This window comes from Podarcis cretensis, assembly GCF_951804945.1.
Source record: "Podarcis cretensis genome assembly, chromosome: 4".
Lineage (NCBI taxonomy): Eukaryota > Metazoa > Chordata > Lepidosauria > Squamata > Lacertidae > Podarcis > Podarcis cretensis.
This window is the reverse complement of record NC_137173.1, coordinates 27,514,329-27,537,143: the sequence shown is the minus strand read 5'-3', so window position 1 is coordinate 27,537,143 and position 22,815 is coordinate 27,514,329. Positions and strand designations below refer to the sequence as shown.

General features: G+C 45.8%; 1 protein-coding gene across 2 annotated transcripts in view; it reads right to left on the bottom strand.

Annotated features, from left to right (window-relative positions):
- Window positions 1-5,119: 5,119 nt before the first annotated feature.
- The window catches only part of MTUS2 (microtubule associated scaffold protein 2), a 319,106-nt gene continuing 301,410 nt past the window's right edge, over window positions 5,120-22,815 (bottom strand). For both annotated transcript variants that reach the window (XM_079973339.1, XM_079973338.1), the window contains 7 exons: window positions 20,153-20,367; window positions 19,317-19,422; window positions 14,480-14,553; window positions 13,723-13,821; window positions 13,154-13,273; window positions 11,761-11,858; window positions 5,120-7,980 (listed from right to left, as the gene is read on the bottom strand). In XM_079973339.1, coding sequence (XP_079829465.1) covers window positions 7,764-7,980; window positions 11,761-11,858; window positions 13,154-13,273; window positions 13,723-13,821; window positions 14,480-14,553; window positions 19,317-19,422; window positions 20,153-20,367 — 929 coding nt within the window. In that variant the 3' untranslated portion in view covers window positions 5,120-7,763. The remainder of the gene's footprint in view (window positions 7,981-11,760; window positions 11,859-13,153; window positions 13,274-13,722; window positions 13,822-14,479; window positions 14,554-19,316; window positions 19,423-20,152; window positions 20,368-22,815) is intronic.

The window sequence follows — 22,815 nt, the reverse complement described above, 5'->3', positions numbered from 1 at the left end:
GGTTCGGGCTCAACAAATAAGAATATGAAACCATGGGTGCTATTCAACTAGATTTTACTTAGAGTAGGTCTATGGAAATTAAAGTACCTAAGTAAGTCATGTTCATTAATTTAAGTGGTTGTACTCCAAGTAAAATTGAGTTTACCACTATATGGTTTGAAGCTGGCTTATATATTTCCCTTACATCTGAACCCAGAGTCCTTGCCTAATCCTTGCTTCTTTCCTATAGAAAGATGTAGAAAGCAAGAACAGTTGAAAAACGAAACTTGCATAAGGTGAAACAAGCCATGCTTACTACCTGCTGGTCTGTGAAACTGATACTGGTATCTTCAACAAACCAAGTTTAAAACAAACCCTGAGTTAGCATTATGAATGCAGCCACTGAGGAATCTTACACAAATTGCATGTGGTCATGTCTGTGTTTCCCAAATGTTGGAAGGGTTGTAACGTGTGTGCCTGGTGACAAAGTGGAGGATTTCCTGTCTTTACGTTGTGCCTTTCAATGTACGTCTGGTCTCAGGAGCACAAAGAATGGGTGTGACACCATTTTCGATTGTACATTACAAATCTAATGGAATGTGGGGTTTCTTCAGGAATACATCTCTTAATAACCAAGAAGCCATGAAAGAATCTGTGCATATTTTTATTGAGTAATATATAAATATATACTTTTTGGTTGGCTGTTCTATTTTTCTAATGATTTCCTCAGAATTTCTTACTGTTGTGATACAATTATTTGACCCCTGATGCTGACTGTAATCCCCACTGGGTTTTTTTCCTGCTCCTGTTTCAGTGGAGTTTCTGGTTTGGTTCTTGTTTAGATTTTGGCTCTCCCCTCCCCTCCCCTCCCCTCCCCTCCCCTCCCCTCCCCTCCTGAATATAAAACTTTGTTTTTTAAATGCGAAACGTTTATCTAGAGCACCACCTCTGCTTCCCAGAGACGTTTCTGCCAGGTGGCACTGTAAATAATGTCTCCCTCTTGATGTCGTTTTTGACTTTGGAGATCAGTTTGTTAATATGTGATACAGCATTAAACGTTTCCCAGAAATGCAAATAAATTATGTTAGTTTCACCCTTCCTCTTCCAATGTATTTGTTTGTTCCAGCAGACCAGTTGCATGTAATTGCTCTTCGGTGAAAGAATCAAGCTTGTGGAAATGCACCTTTTGCTTTTCAGCATAGTGTTTCATGACAACATGAACAGTGCAACCTCATGCATAGCTGCCCAGCAATAATGCTGTGTGAGTTCAGCAGGACTTTCTAAGGCTGCAGTAAGTATTCTCTTTTAGCAGTCTGATCTAACCAGTGTTCTCATTCTCTCTCTCTCTCTCTCTCTCTCTCTCTCTCTCTCTCTCTCTCTCTCACACACACACACACACACACACACCCTACCTAACAGTATTCTCTTGCACTTAATTGAAATGGATACTTTAAAGCTTCCTGTAGCCACTGTGAGAGTCACTCATAGTCACTCATGAGCCCTCAGCATGGTACTAGATGTTACCATAATTGCGTCCATAAAAGATAGCCGTGTGTCTTAATTTCTCAGTGCCTAGCAGCCTTCTCTACTGCAACGTTCCTCAGATATTTCCATCTCCATCTCCCATGAGACTAACTCTGCATGCCAGCGGCCAGAGGGGAGAAAAGGCTAGCCTATTGCAAATGGTCTCTTATTCTGCTATCTCTCTTGCCTTCAACGGCAGCAGGTCAACCATGATAATAAGGGGTGCAGGAAAATGTGAAATGCAATAGTTTGCAGCACAGAAAAGTTGCATTACACAGGGGAAAGGAAGGAAATTGACAATTGTTAGGATTGCTCCATTACTTGTTGTGTAGCCACATACAGGTTTGTAATAAAATGATCTGTTCATAGGGAGTTGGCACAATGACAGTTTATGGGACAGGGTTTACATGCACAGTTTGATCAAGGCCTTTAAATTTGATCAATTACCTTTAAATTTAAATAGCAAGTACTGAGCAAAACTTGTAAGGTTGAGAGAACAAAGATCCTGAGTGATTCCTTTATACACAAGTCTTCAGTTGTTTGCTTTATTTTTGTAAAACAACAACACCCATCTCTTGCTAAATCCTGTTACCTATAGACCCGTAAAGAAGCATCATAGCACACCAAAGACTAAGGAGCATGTATTTATTATCATGAATATATTACATTCACCTGTACACTGTAACTCAAATAATACAAACTTTTTTTCCTGTAATTCAAATAGCCACGTAATTAAGTCAGACCACAAATTCCTGCTGTGTTAGGGAGGGGGTGGTCTTTTAACATCCACCATGTGTCCATGGGACACAAATGCAATCAGTACACAGACGTAAAATACCTGATTTTGGTTATTCATATTTATTCCAAAGAAGATCTTTACTGTTCATGTACCTGCTTATTTATTGGGGAGAAATGTGATGTGTGCAAATGAGAGTTCTGAAAAATGTTTCAGAAGTCGCAAAAGGGGGGAGTCTTAATCAATCTCTTACTACTCCTGTTGGCTTCTCTAGCGAGTGGTTTTGTTGGTCCTTTGACATTCCTAAGGTAGCAGGGGCCTGTGAATGGATTTCCCAGGAAGACTTTGGAGGGCTTCTGGGAAAGACAAGTATTTGGACAGGGAGGCACAATTTACTCATTGTATCACACCTCTTCGGCATGTTGTCCAAAACCCAGAGTTGCATGGCATCCCCAAACACAACATGGGGGCTAGGAGGAGGCTGAGAAGGCGGATGCATCACTGGTCTTCAGACAAGACATGAAAGTGAAGTGAGAAGAAGTGTGAGAGCCAAAGCCCAAGGGACTTCCTGGATGATCAACTCCTTTCAACGATACTACTTTGGTCAGTTTTTTCTTGACTGTCATATTTCTCTGATGCTTTAGAAAGCAAGGATGCCTTTGAATGCACAGTCCTATTTGGGGCAGCGGGCAGTATTGTTACTGTCCATTTGCTTAGCTCAGGCATAGCCCCATGGTGCCCCTCAGATGGTGGACTACAACCTTCATAAGCCACAGCTAGCATAGTCAGTGGCACAATGGGAGTTGTAGTTCAAAACATCTGGAGGACACCATGCTGCTGTCTGACAGAATGCAGGGCTACTTTGGGTATGCCACAGAGGAGAAGTCACACATCTGCCCTGCTCTGGTAAGAGCCGGTTGTGGGCTGCATCCATAGCTGGGCATGCAATCTCACTATAAAGTAGGAAAGATGCTAATTTTCTCACTCTGCACAGTCAGTGGGAAGCACAATCAGAAGCAGTGCAAGCTGCTCTTGATTCCTCTCCTGCTTTATGTGTACAGTCCAAAGCTGCTCTGTTGGATGCATGCATGCCTTGCATGAAAAGGAATTGGTATTCTACAGAATGGTGCCATGTTATGATAGTAGTGTGGGCTGTGTTCCTGGACGTTCCTAGGGCTGGCATCTCAGCAGCTGAATCCTCCTTGAATCTTCCTCTGAACCTGCGTGGAATAATATGCAGCAGGACAGACTGAGATGGCATTTCCCATCCTTTCCATAAGGGAATTTTGGCACAAGTTGCCCAAACAATGTCTTGCTGTCACCACAGTTAGTCAAGTGGGTAGATGGGAGGAAAGGACAATTTCCCTGAGTGAGCTGACCTAATGTTTTTGGCCTTGGCTGCAAGTAAATAGGTAAAACAGGTTTCACACCTGAAATTCGGACAATTAGAAAAATGCCTTCCACATTTTTCTTGTTTCCCTAGAATGCAAGTTGCACTTGGTAGCCACAGTTTGCTTGTTGGCTGCTTCTAAGGCAGGGTGTTAAAACATTATTCCTTGCCAGGCCGCCATCAGTTATAGTGCTGCTACAATCTCTGGTTGCTTTCTTTGTGATACTTAGCCAGCTTTGCCCCATCACCTGAGTGCTTTGCGTAATTGCCTAGTACGTAAGTGTGAACATGGTTATCCACAATTAGATTCACAGTCATTAAGTTCTGCTTTTGGGGGGATGAATTTTATGGCTTCACATGCAAAAAGCATCTGGCCTTCAAGGAGAGAAGCCCAATGCAGTGGTTGTAATGATGTTATGCACCTCCCCCGCCACTGCCCCAGTCCAATCTGCTCCTACTTGGGATCGTTTGTATACAACAGGGCAGCCCAACTTTTCATACCAAGCGGGCCACAAGAGGACTTTGACATGGAACCTGTGGGCTGCATACTGCCTTGTTTCGTGGGCTGCCTCCAGCCCTTGCGGTGCCTTCCCAAAGCTGGCTAAGTGAGAGGCTGGGCTTTGGGAAAGAGGTGCAAGGCTCTGGCAGGGTCCTAGCTCAGTGGCTCACGTATCTGGCTTTGGGAAGGCAGTGTAAGGGCTCAGTGTGTGTTTGTGTGTGTCAGATGTGGCTGAGGGCTGTAAAAAAAAAGGTATACAGGAAACTGAATGGGAGCGTTGCACAACTCCCAGATCTGCACCCGCTTGCCTGCAGCACTAGAATAGAGCGTGTTGCACTCTCTCCCCATATCTCATGTCTATCATCATAATTTTTGGAGTGATGGGGGAGCTGATGGCAGAGGTAGGGATGCAACTTTAGGAAAGTCAAAAGGTTTCGGGTGACCCAGTGAGATAGTTCCCTCCACCTCGTAGTAGTAGCCTTGTATATGACATCAGAAACTGCTTTTAAAGGATGCCTTGGTTGCAGAACTGGCTTGCCAGATAGAGTGCTTAAGAAAGCAAGTTACTTTTCAGATGCCAGCCATAGTTGGTTACCTTTAAGTTTACATAATGCAAAATCATGAAAAGATTCTTTTCCCTCTGTGGACGGCCTCTGGTTTTGAAGGGCTGAATAAGTGAAATGCTTCCAAACAACTGAATGTTAGGTTAAAGTAGAGTAGCCCTAGGCTGCCATTTTGAAGAAGAAGGAGGAGAATAGAATCCTATACCTTTCCCATCTGGATGCAGGGACAACTGATCTGTACAAAGTTAATGGAGGAGAGAGAACTCTAGTCTGATATTAGCATTGACTTGCTATCTTGTGTAGGCCAGCAGAAGCCAAAATCTCAAATCGTATTTGGAAGCATTCATTGAAAATGGAGGTGGCAGATGAACAGAGGAAGGAAGAAGCATAAACAGAGGAACTGACGGACAACCCAGACCCGCCCACCCACCCACAGTGTGGCTTCGCTAGCTTATAAGTGGAGAGTAATACATAACTTACAAGAGCAATGCAAGGAAAATGCAAATTTATCAACGCTGTGGTATAACATTGCTCACTTGAGCTTGACAGTAGAAGGTTTGCGACATAGCAAGGAAACAGGTGCTGTCTGTGTCTCAAGCAAGTGTGGTAAGGAAACCGGCTAAAATTATATCAGTGGGTCATCGTTGCAACTATCCTACTCTTGAGTTTGCAAGTTGCCCATTATGCGAAATCTAGTCCTGTTGTTTGTGATAAGTTAACGAACGTGGCATGAGCTAATCTAAGAAGATGTACTTGGTATCACAGTATCATGCAAGGTAGCTACAAAAATAAATTTCTCTAAAAAAGAAAGAAAGAAATCAACCTTGTTACTCTGTACATCATGGAATTGGGCCACAGATCTGTGGCTATTGGATGGTGCTGGCTGTCCCGGCAAGCACAGCTGATGCCTAAGGCCTGCATCACAGGCAAGTCATCGACACAAGCACCAAGCAGACTCGCTGAACGAAGCACTTGTGTGGACATCAGGCAGACAGGCATTTGCCAGTCAGGGAGGTCCTCTGTGAGCTTTGTACACTAACTCCCTCCCTCTCTTCTCCTCAGTGTCCTTTTGGCACTCTGAGCTGCCCTGTATTTAAACGATGCAGAGGGATTTGCAAATGAGTTGAGCCCTGGGCCTCCACTCGAGAACCAAAGTATCACATGGCTATCTAAAAACATTTCTTTGCTTAGATGATACATGCTCCACATCTGTTCAACGCTTTCACAGTCTAAGTCTATAACAACTCTTTGACACACACGCTGGAACCCAACTCCTATCACACCAAAGACAAGAAGGGACACTGGCTGTGTCCTCTTTGTCTGTCTAGCTCATGTTTAGAAACCGTTTCAAGGTCTAATGCTATTGTGATTGCTATGCTACTCTCTAGGGAACCAACCTACGTTCTAGCAGGTCTGACATCCAATATCGTGCTGCTACTAAATACACACTGGGTAGCAGGGTCGAGATGGCTGGAAAGAAGGCAGAGAGATAGAACAATCCAGCAGTTTGGCCAGTACCAAAACACATAATCATGCCATTGAGTGCTGATAAAATGCCAAGTGTGCAGTGTTGATTGCTTTTCTATGAACATGACGAGCCTGAGATGATGTGAGTTCTGGATCTGAGAGATGCGCTCCTTGGATCCTAGGCAACGTGGCGGAGGAGAGCGATAGCACACTCTTGGCCACGTTGCTTAGGAGGGGGGTAGGAGCAGCTCTCAGATTGCACACTCACTTAAAAATATTGCTGCCTCAAGCTGCTACTTGGGTCCACTGCACAGGTGAGTCACCCCTGTGTAGAAGAAAGAGCCCAGTTCTGTCATCAACAGAAGAGGACAAACCGTGGGTGAAGACCAACAGAGACAGTCTGCCTACTGAAAATTTTGGGTTGGAAGAGCACTGTGGTACCCAGGTCCTTCCTACAGGCAACTAGTGCATCACTGTGATAACAGGATACTGGACTAGATGGGCCTAATCCCACAGGGCTCTTTTTTGTTGCTTATCACACATTTGCCTCTCTACTGAAGTACGCTAACTGAATTCACCCATTCACTCTATGCTTCTGTGGTCACTCCTCCACCCCTTCTTAAAAAGGAGTTGGGAGGCACAGGGTCTTGTACATTTAGCCTTGCTATTCAGACTTTGAAAACATCATGGAAAAGCACTTACTGCTGGGGTAAAATAGAGTCATCTTTATAAATAACATAGGACTGCAACGATGGAGGCCTGCTTGCCTCTTCCGTATTTACAGCAGTGGTGAGTGTTCTGATTGTTACCTGGGAAGCGAGTGCCGTGTCTGGCACTGATTAGAAAAGCAATTATTTTTGAAGGCAGTTAACTAGTTAAGAAATCAAGTCGCTGGTGTTTTGCTTTAGAAAACGTACCACTCAGTGGTCACTCGGAAGGTGCTTCTGTGTTTTTGTAACTTTCTTCTCGTTTGGGTAGAAATATTCCTGGGAAGCTTTGACCAAAAAAAGGAAAAAAGAAGCATTTAATTTCAGTATAACTCTTAGGCACAAGTTAGAAAACTGCTGACTCGTGAAAATATATCAGCACTTTTTGTAGAATCCATTAATATAAAAAAATGCATTTCAGAACAGCTTCAGCTACATATGCAGAAGGTGTGCATGTGTGCCTGACATGTGCCTCACATTATGGGCATGGATGCCTGAGGGCATCCACACGTATCAGCAGCCACTCAACGCACAGAGCTATTCAAAACTCGAACTGGCAACTAACCTGAAATACTGCAGCGAAAAGTTCACTCGGGAGTGAACAATAAGAAGAGTTTTCCCTTGCTTTTGCCTCTAACCCTGGGAGATGTCCCCATGCGTCAGCTGGGATCCTGCTATTCTATGGCATCAGTGTAGCAAGTCCTAGGGACTCCCGACGCAGGAACCCACCAGAGGGCACTGCCTAGTCAAATACAGCTATGCATCTAGAGAGCATGTTGGTAGAGTCACGGATCCCAGGGATCTACTTCTACTGTGGTTAATACTTTCTTAGACGAGAACATTCAGTAGGCTGGGACATTGTCAGGGACAAGTCATCTGATACAGCTGCCCGGGGCTGTCATCTTGGCACGGTGCTGACTTTAGCTGGGGTGGGAGGTCCTGACGAAGACCGATAAATATGGGTGGGCGATGTTGGCGACAGCTTAACTGGGCTCATGGGGTCCGACGTCTGAAGCTTCCACAGCAGCTCTTCATTAGTCCTACTTAGCCTCTTCTTTTCCTTGGATTCTTTTTCAACATATTCCTGGAGATTAGCATTTTCTTCAGATAACTGCCTGCAGAGGGAAACAAGGCACTGTCAAGTCAAAATCAAAATTTCAGAATTGCGGCAAGTCCCCATTGGATACATTTTGTAAACTAAGGATTGGGAACCAGGTGCTCTCCAGGTGTCACTGGGCTCCCCTCGGCTCCAACCAACGTGGCTGTCAGACAAAAGGACAATGGGAGGCCAACAGTGCCTGGAGGTCCACCAGTTTTCATCTGTTTTGTAAACAGTTCTCACATCTTGTTGAAAACTGTTTGCCTACATGATTTGGATACTTACCATCCCACTCCTTGGAAAGTGCAAAGAAAATAAAGTCTGCTGTTGCATGGCCTAATATAAATGGGACCTTCAGTGAATGGAAAAGAACCCCACCACCAAGGAATCTAAAGATTTTCCTCAGTCTGTGTCACTTGTCTTTAGACTGGTTCATTCACACGTCCATGCCCCTTGAATGTTTCGCCACCAAGTGAATGAGGGATGAATGGGCCATCATGAATGGAGCACTTTCAGACAAAATTTTCATCATTTAGTATTTCCTCAAGCACAATGGGTTGTATTCAGTTGCATTCTTCCATTCATGGAGGCTTCTTGCTCCAGCAACGTCCTCCATGGATGGAAGGGGGAGGGAGCAGATTTTTGCAAATTCCCGTTTCCCTGCAGCCTGCTACACTACCTCCCATACTGTTCTGAAGAGTTCCCCAACCACCTGGAGCAGATTTCTTGGGTGGAAGAGGGGTATCAGGAAAAAATGCTCTTCCCTCTCCATTCATGGATGCTTCCATGGTTCCAATAGTCCTCCAGGCCACAGCTGGATGCAGTCCGGTATCCCCCTCCCCCACAACAGAATTAGTTCACACATTCATCTGCCAATCAAGTGTGGAGAACTGGAGTCACAGTCATGCACTGGTGAACTAGCCCCGAGCCATTCTAGAAGACAAGCAGAAATGGGTTCAGAAGCACAGGTGCAGGGCAAAACTGGGCATTTCTTAACAGAAGGGGACATAGTTCATTGGTAGAAAACATGCTTTGCATGCAAAAGGCCCCAGGTGCAATCCCCTGCACAGCCACTTAAAAGGCTCTCTGGAGGCAGGAATGGGGACCCCCCCCCCCCGAGAGCCACTGCTAAACAGAGTAATGGACACGAGGATAAGGGATGCCTTAATGGTGAAACACAGTGAAAGGCAACTTCCTATGTTCACCTCTCTTAAAAGCCAGAAAAATCATTTCCACTAGTGACATCGAGACACCAGAGCCTTTGCCTTCACTGAGATAGAAGAGAGTTGCAAGGTGATGCTCCGTGATACATGAGCTTGTCAGACAGCATCCCTGATCCTGAGACAGTAAGCAACCGATAGTTTGCTGGAGGAGGAGAACTGGGAGTTAACACAGCCAAGTGGCAGTCTCTTCCAAGAGCCTTTGGAGCAGGGATGTGCCTTTGCTGACAAGTGGTTTTTTTTACCCTTTCTCTCTTTTTTTAAATAATACCGCTACCAGCATGTGCCCAAGGACAATTTGCTTTGGCAAGCAGAAGCAAAAAATAAATAGCCCTCTGACCGTTACCCTCCCTCTCTCCCGCATACAGTGCTGGGATTGTCTTTTCGCTGCGTCATCCGAGGCTGACGCCAACAGAAGAAAGAAACGGTCAGGTTACAGCAGAGATGAGCTTTGAAACAAGGGGAAAGATAAGGCATAGGCCTCCCTCCCCGGCCACATGAGGGCGGGGGGAACCAGCAGGTGCTGCGTTGTACTCAGCCACAGGACTGGCTCTCTGGGGACCAGTTCCTGCTGAGGCAGACGGGAAGCTGGAGAAAGACAGCTCCTCAGGGATCCTCAGATATCACCGAGTTCAGCAACTGCAGTGGGGCTTCAGAAAACACAACAGCAATACTTCTTGTTGCCGGGGGGGGGGGGGGGTTGCAGCTGCCGTCACTGCATAGATCCAGTGATTTCTGATACATGTGTTTGCACAACTGGTTGGTTTGGTTACTGTGCTATTCCTGAAGGGGGAGACCGATGGGTAGGTCTCTTTCCTTTGTCTCTCCATCCCACATGATTACATTTTCTAACTGGGGCACCTAGCAAAGTGGGATTTAGCCTACGCAAGCTCATGCCCCAAGCAACGCCGTGGCTCCTTCAGGTACTGCAGGAATCTGTTGTATTTTTGCTACAAATGTGGTGCTCCTTCTGCATTTCTCCCCTCATCAGGTTCTCTGTGAATTTATGAATTCTGTGCAATGTCACGTGCTCTACACGCACTACCCTAAAAACAAGAATTCTGTATCAACATGCTGCAGGTTTGCACGAGAAACAGCCACAAAACGGACAAAAGCACCCATAAAATCAATGTGGTACGTGGTTGAAGACTGCATGATAAGCCAGGCTCAGAACCCCAAACTGACAAGCGCCCACAGTGCTCTTAAGCGTGGCGTTCTGTGTACAGTGCTAATGTTTTGCAGAAAAATCCATCCTTCTGCAAAGTGCCATAACTTGGAAGTGTACAGCTACAGGTTTCAATATAACGGCTACTCCGATACCCAGAGGTTTTCAGCGTAGATGTTGAAGATCAACTCCTTGCAAATTAAACTTCCGAGTCAGCCCTGATCCGAGGTAAAGGGGGAGCATTGCCAACTCCTAAGGAGGAAAGCTTTGTTTATGGAGGACTCTGTGTATGAGGCAGTGGGTTAATAACAACACGCAATACTATTCAGCACAACCCTAAGCACGCTTACTTAGAAACAAGTCCCACTGTGTAAAGTGGGGATCATCCCCCCAAAAGTGTACATAGAATTGTATCTGTAGTGTGTAGGAATCATTCCATATGGATTTTTTTCAGGAATCCTAGCAACCCTGTAAGGGAGACCAGTACCAGTATCAATGAGAGCAGAGTCTGAGAAACAGTGGTTTCAGGAAGACCACTTAGGATGCAGCCCTCTGCCCATTTGCTTGGTAGTAAGCCTTGCTGATGGGACGCAGGTGGCGCTGTGGGTTAAAGCCTCAGCGCCTAGGGCTTGCCGATCGAAAGGTCGGCGGTTCGAATCCCTGCGGCGGGGTGCGCTCCCGCTGCTCGGTCCCAGCGCCTGCCAACCTAGCAGTTCGAAAGCACCTCCGGGTGCAAGTAGATAAATAGGGACCGCTTACCAGCGGGAAGGTAAACGGCGTTTCCGTGTGCGACTCTGGCTCGCCAGAGCAGCGATGTCACGCTGGCCACGTGACCCGGAAGTGTCTCCGGACAGCACTGGCCCCTGGCCTCTTAAGTGAGATGGGCGCACAACCCCAGAGTCTGTCAAGACTGGCCCGTACGGGCAGGGGTACCTTTACTTTTACGCCTTGCTGAATTCAGTTGGCGTTGCTTTACATAAGACTGTACCCCTAGTGAGTCCAAGGCAGTCCTGATTTGAATCAGGCATTTCCTGGTTCACAGCCCAGTCTCCATCAATGCAGTCCTGTGAATGTTTGTTTGGAAGTTACGTTCCACTGAATTTAATGAGCCTTATTCCCAAATAAGTGTGCATAGCCTTCTGGTACTTCAGAAATAAGTAAGTTTAACAAGTTCCTTGCATTGCTATGATTCTACAAAGCAGCCCCACCCCTCCTTTTTTTGGACTAGATTTCCCATCAGCCCCTGCTTGCATGGCTAAAGGTCAGGGCTAATGGGAACTGTAGCCCAGAACATCTGAATGGTACCAGGCTGCTGCAAGTAGACACCAACAGAGTGAGCACACACACACACAAAGATGTGAATTGAAAGCTGCTTGAAATGCCAAGCTCGGGAGCAAATATCTAAACAGACCTTGTCACCACAGTGTTCTGATCAATCCTGACTCTGAGATCCTCATTTTGCTGCTGGAGCACCTGAATTTTTTCTTCTAATATTAAGTTCTTTTCAGCCTGCAATGATAGGAGGGACAGCTTAAAATATATGTAGCAACTGCAGCAGTAAGTAAGTAAGTAAGTAAGTAAGTAAGTAAATAAATAAATAAATAAAGTAGTATTGTACCAATTCATTGCAGCAGAAGTGGCAGCACAGATTGGATGGTACTGATGGGTTGTAAACACACAGGAGCTCACCTGCGTGATAACCAGCCTGATCCCAGAGGGCGTTGCTGTGTTTCTCCACTTGGGAGAAACACACCTGGTTTTAATTAAGAGTGCCTAGCCAAGAAACAATCTATGCATGTATCTGCTTTAGCAAGGGTTTAACTGCTATCCTTCTTTCCCTGCACTTTTGTCACCTCAGACCTTTCCTTTTTCCTGGTCAAAGGACTACATTCCCTCTGGGGCGATTTGTCAGGGGCCACATGCTGGCAGCGGGTCAGGATGGAACCAGTGGGGGTGCGGCCAAAGCCCTAAAAGGGGCCAATGAGCATGCTCAGCGGGCAATAAATGCTGATTGACTGGTGGGGGAAAAGAAATCTGGAATCACAGGTGGGTGGGATTGAATGGAGTTTCCTGGGAGAGGTCATGACTGGCTGGCTCCCTGAACATAGCCATTCTACAGTGCAGTATTTTGTTGTGTGATCTGGAAATGGAAATTCTAGAATGCATGCAGGGATTAATTTTACCCCTGACTTGATGTTAACATGCTGTAATATTTACTGTAGCTATTGTCTCGCACTGGGCTATCACATTATAAAATGGAGTTCCTGCCTCCCCAAATCCCACTGTCTCTTAGCCAAGAGTGGCTTTGAACAGAGGGAAAGAGTAAGAGGTCAAATGGAGATTTAAAAAGTAAGATTCCTTCCCATTTCAAATATACCATATAGGAACATCTTAATTTCTGTATTGCTTCTTAATTTTTATGGTGTGAACTGCCCTGAGATTATGGATGAAGGGTGGTATACAAATTTTTAATAAATAATAATAATAATAATTCCTTCCCCCTTCCCAGTTTGCATCTCCAAAATGACCACATTCCAAACCAGAGTTGCCTGCTTAAACAGATTGTCCTAGCTTGTGATTCTAATGCAGGAACAGGGAACTTGCCCTCCAGAGGTTACTGGACTACAACTCCCATCATCCCTGACCATTGACCAATCTGGTTGAGGCTGATGGGACATGGAGTCCAACAACATTTGGAGAGCCACAGGTTCCCTTGTCCCTCCTCTAATGGATGCACAAGCTTTTGTGCCTTTTCACTCCCTTGTGTATTGCTTTCTAAAGAGAGACAAAAACCAAGGGCTCACCAGCCTCTCTAGCTCTATGATCCTCTTCTCCTGTTGATGAATGAGTAGATTCTTCATTTCCAAGACCTGCTTCAGGCTACTCATGTCTTCCTCTAAATGCTGGTATGGAGCCATTGCAATCTGAGGCGAAGGAGAATTGACAGTAAAGAAAAAGAAACAGAGGACTTACCCAGGAGAGTTGGCAGACTCTCCTCATCCACTCTAGGAGGAAGGCTTTCTGGAGGCTTCCAGAACCTTCAGTATGAGGAGCCCTCCCAGTTTTGGAGACCCCAATAGCTGAAGAACAAACGCAATCCCTCTCCCTTAATTTCAAAATCTAACCAAAGCAGGTTAAACAGAAAAGGAAGGTAAAATGACTGGGCCAAAAGTCACCCCTAGGCCAGGTTATTCCAGCTGTGTGAAAACCTCAGCCTTCCCTCATGGGGCTGAGCGTGAGGCAGTCCATAATGGGCCAGGATCTGCAGAACACTTTCTGAAGACGTTTACTGGAGGTTAGAGTAGCAATGAAAAGGGAACTCTCTTGTTCTTGTGAGTCACACTAAGTTCCATAAAAGCAAATCTCATGTTACCTCTAGTTGCTCTTCAGTGTTTTTCTTTAATGCCTCTTCAAATCGTTTTGCCTTGTCCTTCAGAGACTGGCTCTGAAAAGTGAGGGTGTCAACCTGGTCCTGTAATCAAGTGCAAACACAGTTGCCTGTGACGCTTTTACTTGATGCAAGACAAACCATTTAGGCGGTGGCCCTGATGCAGAGAAAGCCAGCCAGCCACAAGTCCTACTGAACTGGCGGAAATAAAATTAGTCATGACTAAGGTCACACCCACACTATACATTTAAAGTGCACTTACCACTTTAACAGTCAGGGCTTCCCCCAAAGAATCATGGGGGCTGTAGTTTGCTAAGCATGCTGAGAGTTGTTTGGAGACTCCTATCTCCCTCACAGAACTACAATTCTCAAAGAACCCTGGAAAGATGGATTGACTGTTAAACTGGGAATTGCAGCTCTGCAAGGGGAATATGGGCCTCCTAACAACTCACAGCACCCTTAACAAACTACAGCTCCCAGGATTCTTTGGGGAAAGCCATGGCTGCTAGGGCAGATCCACACCATACATTTACAGCACACCCCAGTACACATTTGAAGCATGTGACTTCCCTCAAAGACTCCACAGAACTGTGTTTTGTTAAGGGTGCTGGGAATTGTAGCTCTGTAAGGGGGAAACTATACCTCCCAGGATTTGTTGAGGGGAAGCATTGTGTGTTGGATGTGCTTTAAGTAGATCCTTTTAACAAATGATAAGGTTTTGTATTTTGAAAGTGATACTAACCTGGAGTGACAGACGTAGCTTCTCAAAATTCTCTTCCAGTTCTCTTTTTTCCAGCTCATGTGCAGACTTTAGTTCTGGGAAGGAATTAAAAAATGCCACATTGAACCATTGTGACACATCCATTACTCACAATCCTTGGGCAGTAGTGGATGACATGGGTGGGGGCACTGCCGTTTAACTGACTGCCACCCAATCGCGACATGGATGCTTATTGGGAGGTAGAGAGGGAGGGACAAGGCAGCATTGAGAACGACATGGTGCAAACACAACGGCAGAGCCAATTTTACACTCCCACTGGTGGGTTTGTGCCGCACTGACCTCACTGCCACCTTGCTCCTCTACCTCCCAGTAAATAGTGGAAATCCGACCGACTGGAAATGAGGCCATTGGTGCTGTATCAACACACCCAATGTCAGCTACAGTCCTTCAGTCTCAGCTTCACTGCAGTCCAACTGCCACATGCCTTGCTCAGCCCCGTACGATGTCCAGGCCAAGTGAAGTCCAAACTTTTTTGGCATTTAAATACGAGACTGTGTGCTGTTCTAGTCTGAAGTACAATGTGCATATATGGTCTGTCTTACTCTGTGAGTTGATGTGGCTTTGCCTCCAGGCTGATTTATTGTTTAGGCCACAACTCACCATACATTTAAAGGACATTAAAGAGCCATGGCTCCTCCCCCCCATGGAATCTTGGGAGATACAGTTTGTTAAGGGCACTGAGAGTTGTTAGGAGACCCTTATATTCCCATTAAAGGTAAAGGGACCACTGACCATTAGGTCTAGTCGTGGATGACTCTGGGGTTGCGGCTCTCATCGCACTTCCGGGTCATGTGGCCAGCATGACTAAGCTGCTTCTGGAGAACCAGAGCAGAGCATGGAAACGCCATTTACCTTCCCGCCGGAGCGGTAACTATTTATCTACTTGCACTTTGATATGCTTTCGAACTGCTAGGTTGGCAGGAGCAGGGACCGAGCAACGGGAGCTCACCCCGTCATGGGGATTCGAACTGCCGATCTCCTGATCGGCAAGCCCTAGGCTCTGTGGTTTAACCCACAGCGCCACCCGCCTCCCATTATATTCCTGTTACAGAGCTGCAATTCCCAGAGCACCTTGTGAAGAGCTCAAATCAGTCTGAGAATGGTAGCTTTGTGAGGGAAATAAAACCCTCCTAACAACTCTCAGTACCCCTAACAAACTATGACTCCCAGAAATCTTTGGGGAGAAGCTTTGAGTGTTTAAAGTGGTATCACAGCACTTGACATGTATGGTGTGGAAAATCCAGCAGAAAGAACTAGCAGGAGAATCAGGCACTGGCTCTAGCAATAGAGTGGCCAGATGTGGGGGGAAATACAGAAGACTATATATTTAAGATAGGGCTGCACAACCTCAGTCCCAGGGGGCCAAATGTGCCCCCCTGGCCTTGCTCTCCACCCTCCATGACTGCTTTTGCCTGACTGGAATTTGTCCTTGAATGGGAAAGATGCCTCTTGCCTGCTTGGATGGGGGATGACAAGATGTGGATCCCTACTTTTTAAATAAAGCTATAGTAGTTACAGAAACAGCTCTTGTTATGTACAGCTGCTGCCTGAACAACCCTCAATTCACACTAAATTTAGGAGAAGTCTCTGTTGTGTGCCCATTCCAAAGGCTGCATGGCAGGGACTATGGGAAGCTCTTCTTCAACCAATTTTATTATGGATATGAAATTTTAGTTGGCCCTGTAGTAATCTATGGTTTAATAGCCCAAGGAACTGGTATGGAGAGCGTGTTAAAATTTAATAGCCCAACTAATTGCTCTGAAACAGCGACTCCATAAATAAAACCTATTCACCAACCAGCTGTTTCAGTGACAATTTCGTCCACGAGAGGGGGCCCTAGGCCTGCAAGGAACTCTCACATGGTCCGAAAGCAGCATTTCAGGGGTTCCTTCACTGCAAAATATAACCCAAAACGTCTTAGACAAAGGGGCAGTGGGTGGGTAGGAATTGTTCACGAATATAGTGATAATCCAAATCCATGATAGAGATCAACTGTAAAATGCCTGCAATACGCATACATGCAGAATTCTATTTGTTTGCCGCCTTTCCACGGTTCAAACCATGCTCAAGGCGGCTAACAACATGAAAAATGTGCATAGCTGTAACGTAACAAAAGTTGTGATAAACAATAAACAAATCAATTTAAAAATGCACGACCAAACTAAACAATTTCTACATAAATCACAAGATTTAAATAAAGATACAGGGGGGAAAGCCAACAGCAACAACCCCCTGCCAACAAAACTCCCTAAACAACCCCCAGCCCTAGTGGATTACCACTTGTAAAATGTTAATATAAACCGTGGGTACGCTGCCTGAATACAGTAATGAGAAGTTTAGCAGATATTTAATCAGCAGGATTACATTTTCTCAAACACATACTCATGAATGCCAACTTCTGACTTTAAACTCCGCCTTTAAAACTCCCGCTCTGGAACTTCCTCTGCACCTGTTTTGATAGGCTGAAGTTCCCTCCTCAGTTCCTTTCATAGGGCGTCTTCCCTGCCTTTAACTCTGCCCTGTCCACCTTAAGGAGATGGCAGGTCTACTAGGCAGGGAAGGAGGCTGTTGTCACAATAAACCAACTAGTCACAAAGGCGCCTTAGCAGCATGGCATCTTCCTTAGTCAGTGATAGTAGGGGCCATAGCTCAGTGACAACACAGAAGCCTTGCATGCAGAAGGTCACGGGTTCAATTTCTGGCACCAGCAATTTAAAGGGATCTGGAGAGGGGCTGTTGGGAGCGACTGCTACACATCTGGGCTGGAGGGGCACAGGGCAATGCAGAATCAGGAATAACAAGCTGACCACAACGTAAGCAGGAAAAAATAAAATTAAACATTTAAGTATCAGAGGGACTGCAGTGTTCTGACTGATAGGTTAGTGCCCAAACCATTCATAGTATGACTTCAAAGCAGGGGCGGGTTGGGACCAGAGTAATGAAGATAGTCCCATTTACTTCTATGGTGTTTACTCCAGGAAAGTGCATCTATGGAATCATAGCAAAACTTTAATTGGGGGTGGAGGGCAGGGATATGCAATGTACAGGGGAGGGGAGACTGATCAGAATGAAGCTTAATGCCTCTAGTTCACTGCAGTTAAGGCACTTAAGAGGAAGTGAACTTTCAATTTTGTATTCAAAACAGATCAGAACTTACATTATGTTTGAAAGCAAGCAACAAAAATATCTGAAAAGTTTGCAGCTGCTCAAATGCTTGTCTTCAGGAACATACAGTGTCCTGCCCCAACCTCTACATGATTGCACCCACTGTCAGGAGGGTGGCAGCACAGTGAAGCTCCCCCCCCCCCCATAGCCATAGCTGTCAACGTTTCCCTTTTTAAAAAGGGAAATTCCCTTATTCTGAATAGGATTCCTTGCAAGAAAAAGGGAAAGCTGACAGCTATGCCCATAGCCTGCTCCTTTATTTTGTTTATAATAATAATAATAATAATTTATTATTTATACCCCGCCCATCTGGCTGGGCCTCCCCAGCCACTCTGGGCGGCTTCCATAGAAAGCAAAAATACAATAAAATATCACACGTTAAAAACTTCCCTGAACAGGGCTGCCTTAAGATGTCTTCTGAATGTCAGGTAGTTGTTTATCGCTTTGACATCTGCTGGAAGGGCGTTCCACAGGGCGGGCACCACTACCGATAAGGCCCTCTGCCTGGTTCCCTGTAGCTTTACTTCTCGCAATGAGGGAACCGCCAGAAGGCCCTCGGCACTGGACCTCAGTGTCCGGGCAGAATGATGGGGGTGGAGACGCTCCTTCAGGTATACTGGACCGAGGCCGTTTAGGGCTTTAAAGGTCAGCACCAACACTTTGAATTGTGCTCGGAAACGTACTGGGAGCCAATGTAGGTCTTTCAAGACCGGTGTTATATGGTCTCGGCGGCCGCCCCCAGTCACCAGTCTAGCTGCCGCATTCTGTATTAGTTGTAGTTTCCGAGTCACCTTCAAAGGTAGAGTGCATTGCAGTAGTCCAAGCGGGAGATAACCAGAGCATGCACCACTCTGGTGAGACAGTCCGCAGGCAGATAGGGTCTCAGCCTACGTACCAGATGGAGCTGGTAAACAGCTGCCCTGGACGCAGATTTGACCTGTGCCTCCATGGACAGCTGTGAGTCCAAAATGACTCCCAGGCTGCACACCTGGTCCTTCAGGGGCACAGTTACACCATTCAGGACCAGGGAATCCTTCACACCTGCCCGCCTCCTGTCCCCCCAAAACAGCACTTCTGTCTTGTCAGGATTCAACCTCAATCTGTTAGCCACCATCCATCCTCCAACCGCCTCCAGACACTCACACAGGACCTTCACCGCCTTCACTGGTTCTGATTTAAAAGAGAGGTAGAGCTATTTGTGCACTTTCTCTTATCAGATGTGACCCAAAGCAGCTTACAGATAAAACATTAAACTATAAAGCTGCAGGAAAACAAAGGATAGAATAAAGAAAATCCCCACCCAATAGGAAACATACAATCTTGATAGCATAACAATGAGTAGATGACAGCTGAATCCAGTCAAAACACAGCAGGATCAGATAAAGCCAAGTTATAACCTGACATTGGACAGTATATGGGGGGACTGGTTGACCCCTCTGGAGAAGGCCCTGCTCCTACTGGACACCTGGCAAACTCCATTCAGTGATGGCACCTGGAGCAAGGACTCAACTGTTGAAGGAATGCATACAGTATCAACATGGTCCTTAAGAACATATGATTATCCGTATCCTGCTTTGCTAAGCAGACTTCTTCACGAGTTCATATCTCTAAGTCCAGGAGAACAGAGTATTACCTTGAACTTTGCGCTCATATTCATCCTGAAGCACTGCAATAGCAACTGCTTGACTGTTTTCCATCTCCATCACCGCTGCTTCCTGAGTTGTTGTAATGTCTTCCACCTGTTCAAAGAGCAAAGCAATACAGATAAAGCTAGCGTAGATGGCTCCAAAAGGAGGTTAGACAAATTCATGGAGGGCAAGGCTAGCAAGGTCTATGAGCCATGATGTCTATATGAGATCTCTAGTTTTAGAGACAGTGTGATGGTGAATGAATACCAGATGCTGGGGAGCAACACTGGGGGAGAGCTCCTGCTTCGCCCCAGTGTGGAAGCATCTCAGGGGCACCAGAGTTTAGTTCAGAGATGGGGAACCAGAGATTGGGAACATCTCCAGATGTTGTTGGACTACAACTTCCATCTTCCCTGACCACTGGCCATGCTCTCATCAGCCCAAGAACTACTACAACATCTGGAGGAGAACACATTCCCCATCCCTAGTTTATATGCCACTTTCCCATGGTGGACCTTGCTCAAAACAGTTCTCAATAAATGTCAAAATTCAAATGCAGATTTCCCCAGTGCTATTCAGTGCCCCACCCACTTCTGCCTCTGGCCCCACCCACCCCTGGAATGTGGCCCTCAGAAGTCTGCAGAGAAGGGAATTTGGCCCTCCAGCAGAAAAAGGTTCCCCACTCCTGGTGTACGTGATGGAGGTTGATGGCAGGAGGAAGGGAAGCTACTCTAAGGGAAGCCAACAATCAAATCAGGGAGGTGCCTAGATTTGACTTTATCACACACCTGTAGTCACAGTCACTGCCAAGAGGACATACAACTCCCAGAGCATGACTGACCTGCTCTTGGTGCTGGCTCTTGATCCTGATGAGCTGTTCTTTGTGATCCTCTTGCAATTGCTCTATTTCGGCACTGTACTGTAACTGCAGCCGCTCTTCGAGAGCACGGAGCTCCTCCTGCTGCTCCCAACCGAGCGTCCTCAACTTGCCCTCAAACTTCTTTTCCAGCTCCTCCTTCTCTTTTTGTAATTTCTCATATCTTGCTGCGTTGAGGGCTGCAGAGAGAAGAACCGTTCGTTGAGATGTGACAGAGGAGCTAGAGCGGAACCAACTTCCTGCATCTCCACTACAGAAGTTCTGCTTGGCCTGAAGAATTTCAGACCCACAACACTGAACCTGGCCCATGGGCAACGTATGGTGGAGCACGAGGGTTAAGAAATGCCCTGATTTTGCCAGCTGCCCTGGGATGGCAAGGAAGGGCCCCACACTGAATTCCAGGACCCTCCTGGAGGATAACCCTTGCTAAGAGATGGGATTTTGAGGAGAAAGGGAGCACTGCATGTTGGCCATGAAGTTCAATGGGTTGCCTTGAGCAACATTCAGGTTAGTACACAGGTATGTGGGGATAGCTAAATGTGGTAAGAATTATAAAGCACTTGTGCAGTAAAAAGTTTTAGTATAACAGCTGTATAGAGAAAAAGAATCAACAGCTACATGCAAAAGCAAACAAAAGTTATTACGTTTTGAAAAGATGCCCATACTTTCACTTTAATGCAGCAAAAAAGAGAAACTGAGGCAAATGCAAGGGGGAGGAGTGAGCAGAGCAGGAAGCCAAGAGGTATGGGGGGGGGAGTTTAATACCCAATGAGTTTTGGATGTCTCGGGTCTTTCATCAGGGAGTTTCAAAGGCAGAAGTTCAATCTTTAGTTATATTTTGTTTTCTCTTATCCCTCACATTCCCTCCAAATCTGCTCTGGGGTTGATTCTGAGGGTGCACGGAGGGCTGAAGGGGATAGGATAATAATAATAACAATGATAATGATGATGATAATAATAATAATAATAATAATAATAATAATAATAATAATAATAATTTATTTGTACCCCACCCATCTGGCTGGGTTTCCCCAGCCACTCTGGGCGGCTTCCAACAAAGATTAAAAATACATTAAAATGTCACACATTAAAAACTTCCCTGAACAGGGCTGCCTTCAGATGTCTTCTAAATGTCAAGTAGTTGTTTATCTCTTTGACATCTGATGGGAGGGCGTTCCACAAGGTGGGCGCCACTACCGAGAAGGCCCTCTGCCTGGTTCCCTGTAGGTTTGCTTCTCGCAGTGAGGGAACCGCCAGAAGGCCCTCAGTGCTGGACCTCAGCATCCGGGCAGAACAATGGGGGTGGAGAGGAAGAGGAAGATCTGTTGCATGCACAGAAGTCCGTTGCACCAGCAAAACCCCATGCATTTTGTTGAATTAACTAGGTGTTTTGAACTGTAGGGTTACTACTACTGAGATATGCCACTTAGCTGGATGGAGCCTTAGATTCCTACCTTTTTTAAAAAAAGAAAACCACCACCACCCTGATCTCTCAGGTTGAAACATCAACAGGAAATTTAAAGATGGGGAAAATATGAGAGAGAGGAAACAGCTGCGTTTCAATTGTATAGGAATGCTCCAGTCCCTCTTTATCTTGTAAAGGGAAGGAGAGACTACAGCACAGCAGAACAATGGGGAATGCTGTCAGGAAGCATGTGAATCATTGCAGAAAGATCTCGCCTATCATCCAGGGATGGTAACTAGGGTGAAAACCTAAGAAAGTTGCACAGGTAGAGTTTAGCATGTTCTAAAAAAGTATAAATTTTTGTACAGTGCAGAATTCAGCATTCTGAGGATCTTTATCTATTGTTATGCATTTGTGTGTTTCTTGGTCCCCCTAAATTCCTGGGTCTGATGGGTGTCAAGAGTTTAATCAATCCTTGGAGTATTAAGATGGGTTGCCAGATGCTGGGTATAGCAAAATGTCAAAATACAGGCCAAACCACTTTTTCTGTGCCTAAGAAATTGCCCGGGAGAAGAAGATTAGTAGGGGACAAAGACAATGGGCTATTAGCAAAACAAAGACTCTATGCCCGCCAGCAAATGGGGGAAGCCCATCCTTGAGCCCTGAGATATTGTACAAAAGGAGAGCAGTTGGTTTAGGATTTCAGTTTGCTGTGGCGTGATTGAAGGGAAAAGGTGTCAGTCTGTTAAACGCGGCAAGCTGGAGAGGGGAAGTCAGAGGGCAATGTGGGCTGACAGTTTGAATCAGAGCCTGCAGTAATGGGAGAAACGGGACCCTCTGGGAGTGCAATGCTTTGAGCTCCTCAGTCGTAGGCTTGAGCTGTAAATATGTGTAAATAAAGCATATATCATAAAGACACCACAACCTCCATTGCGCTTCATTTCCAAAGGAAGCACAAACCTGGGGTAAATGCCTGGGCCCTGGAATATCACACCGCTCAGGGTTTGGGGTGGCACTTCCTTTTTCTGCTGTCCACAGCAGCCATTTTGTGCTTGATGTGTGAGTACCAACACCATTTTTTTAAAAAAATCCAAAAAAGCATTTCATCTAACTGTTCACAGCCTAATGATCTAGGAATGGAGATATGAAGATTGGCTGCACTTGTCTGGCATCCTTTTCAATTTGGGTCTGTCATTCTTATGGCTACTGACTTGTGCAGTGA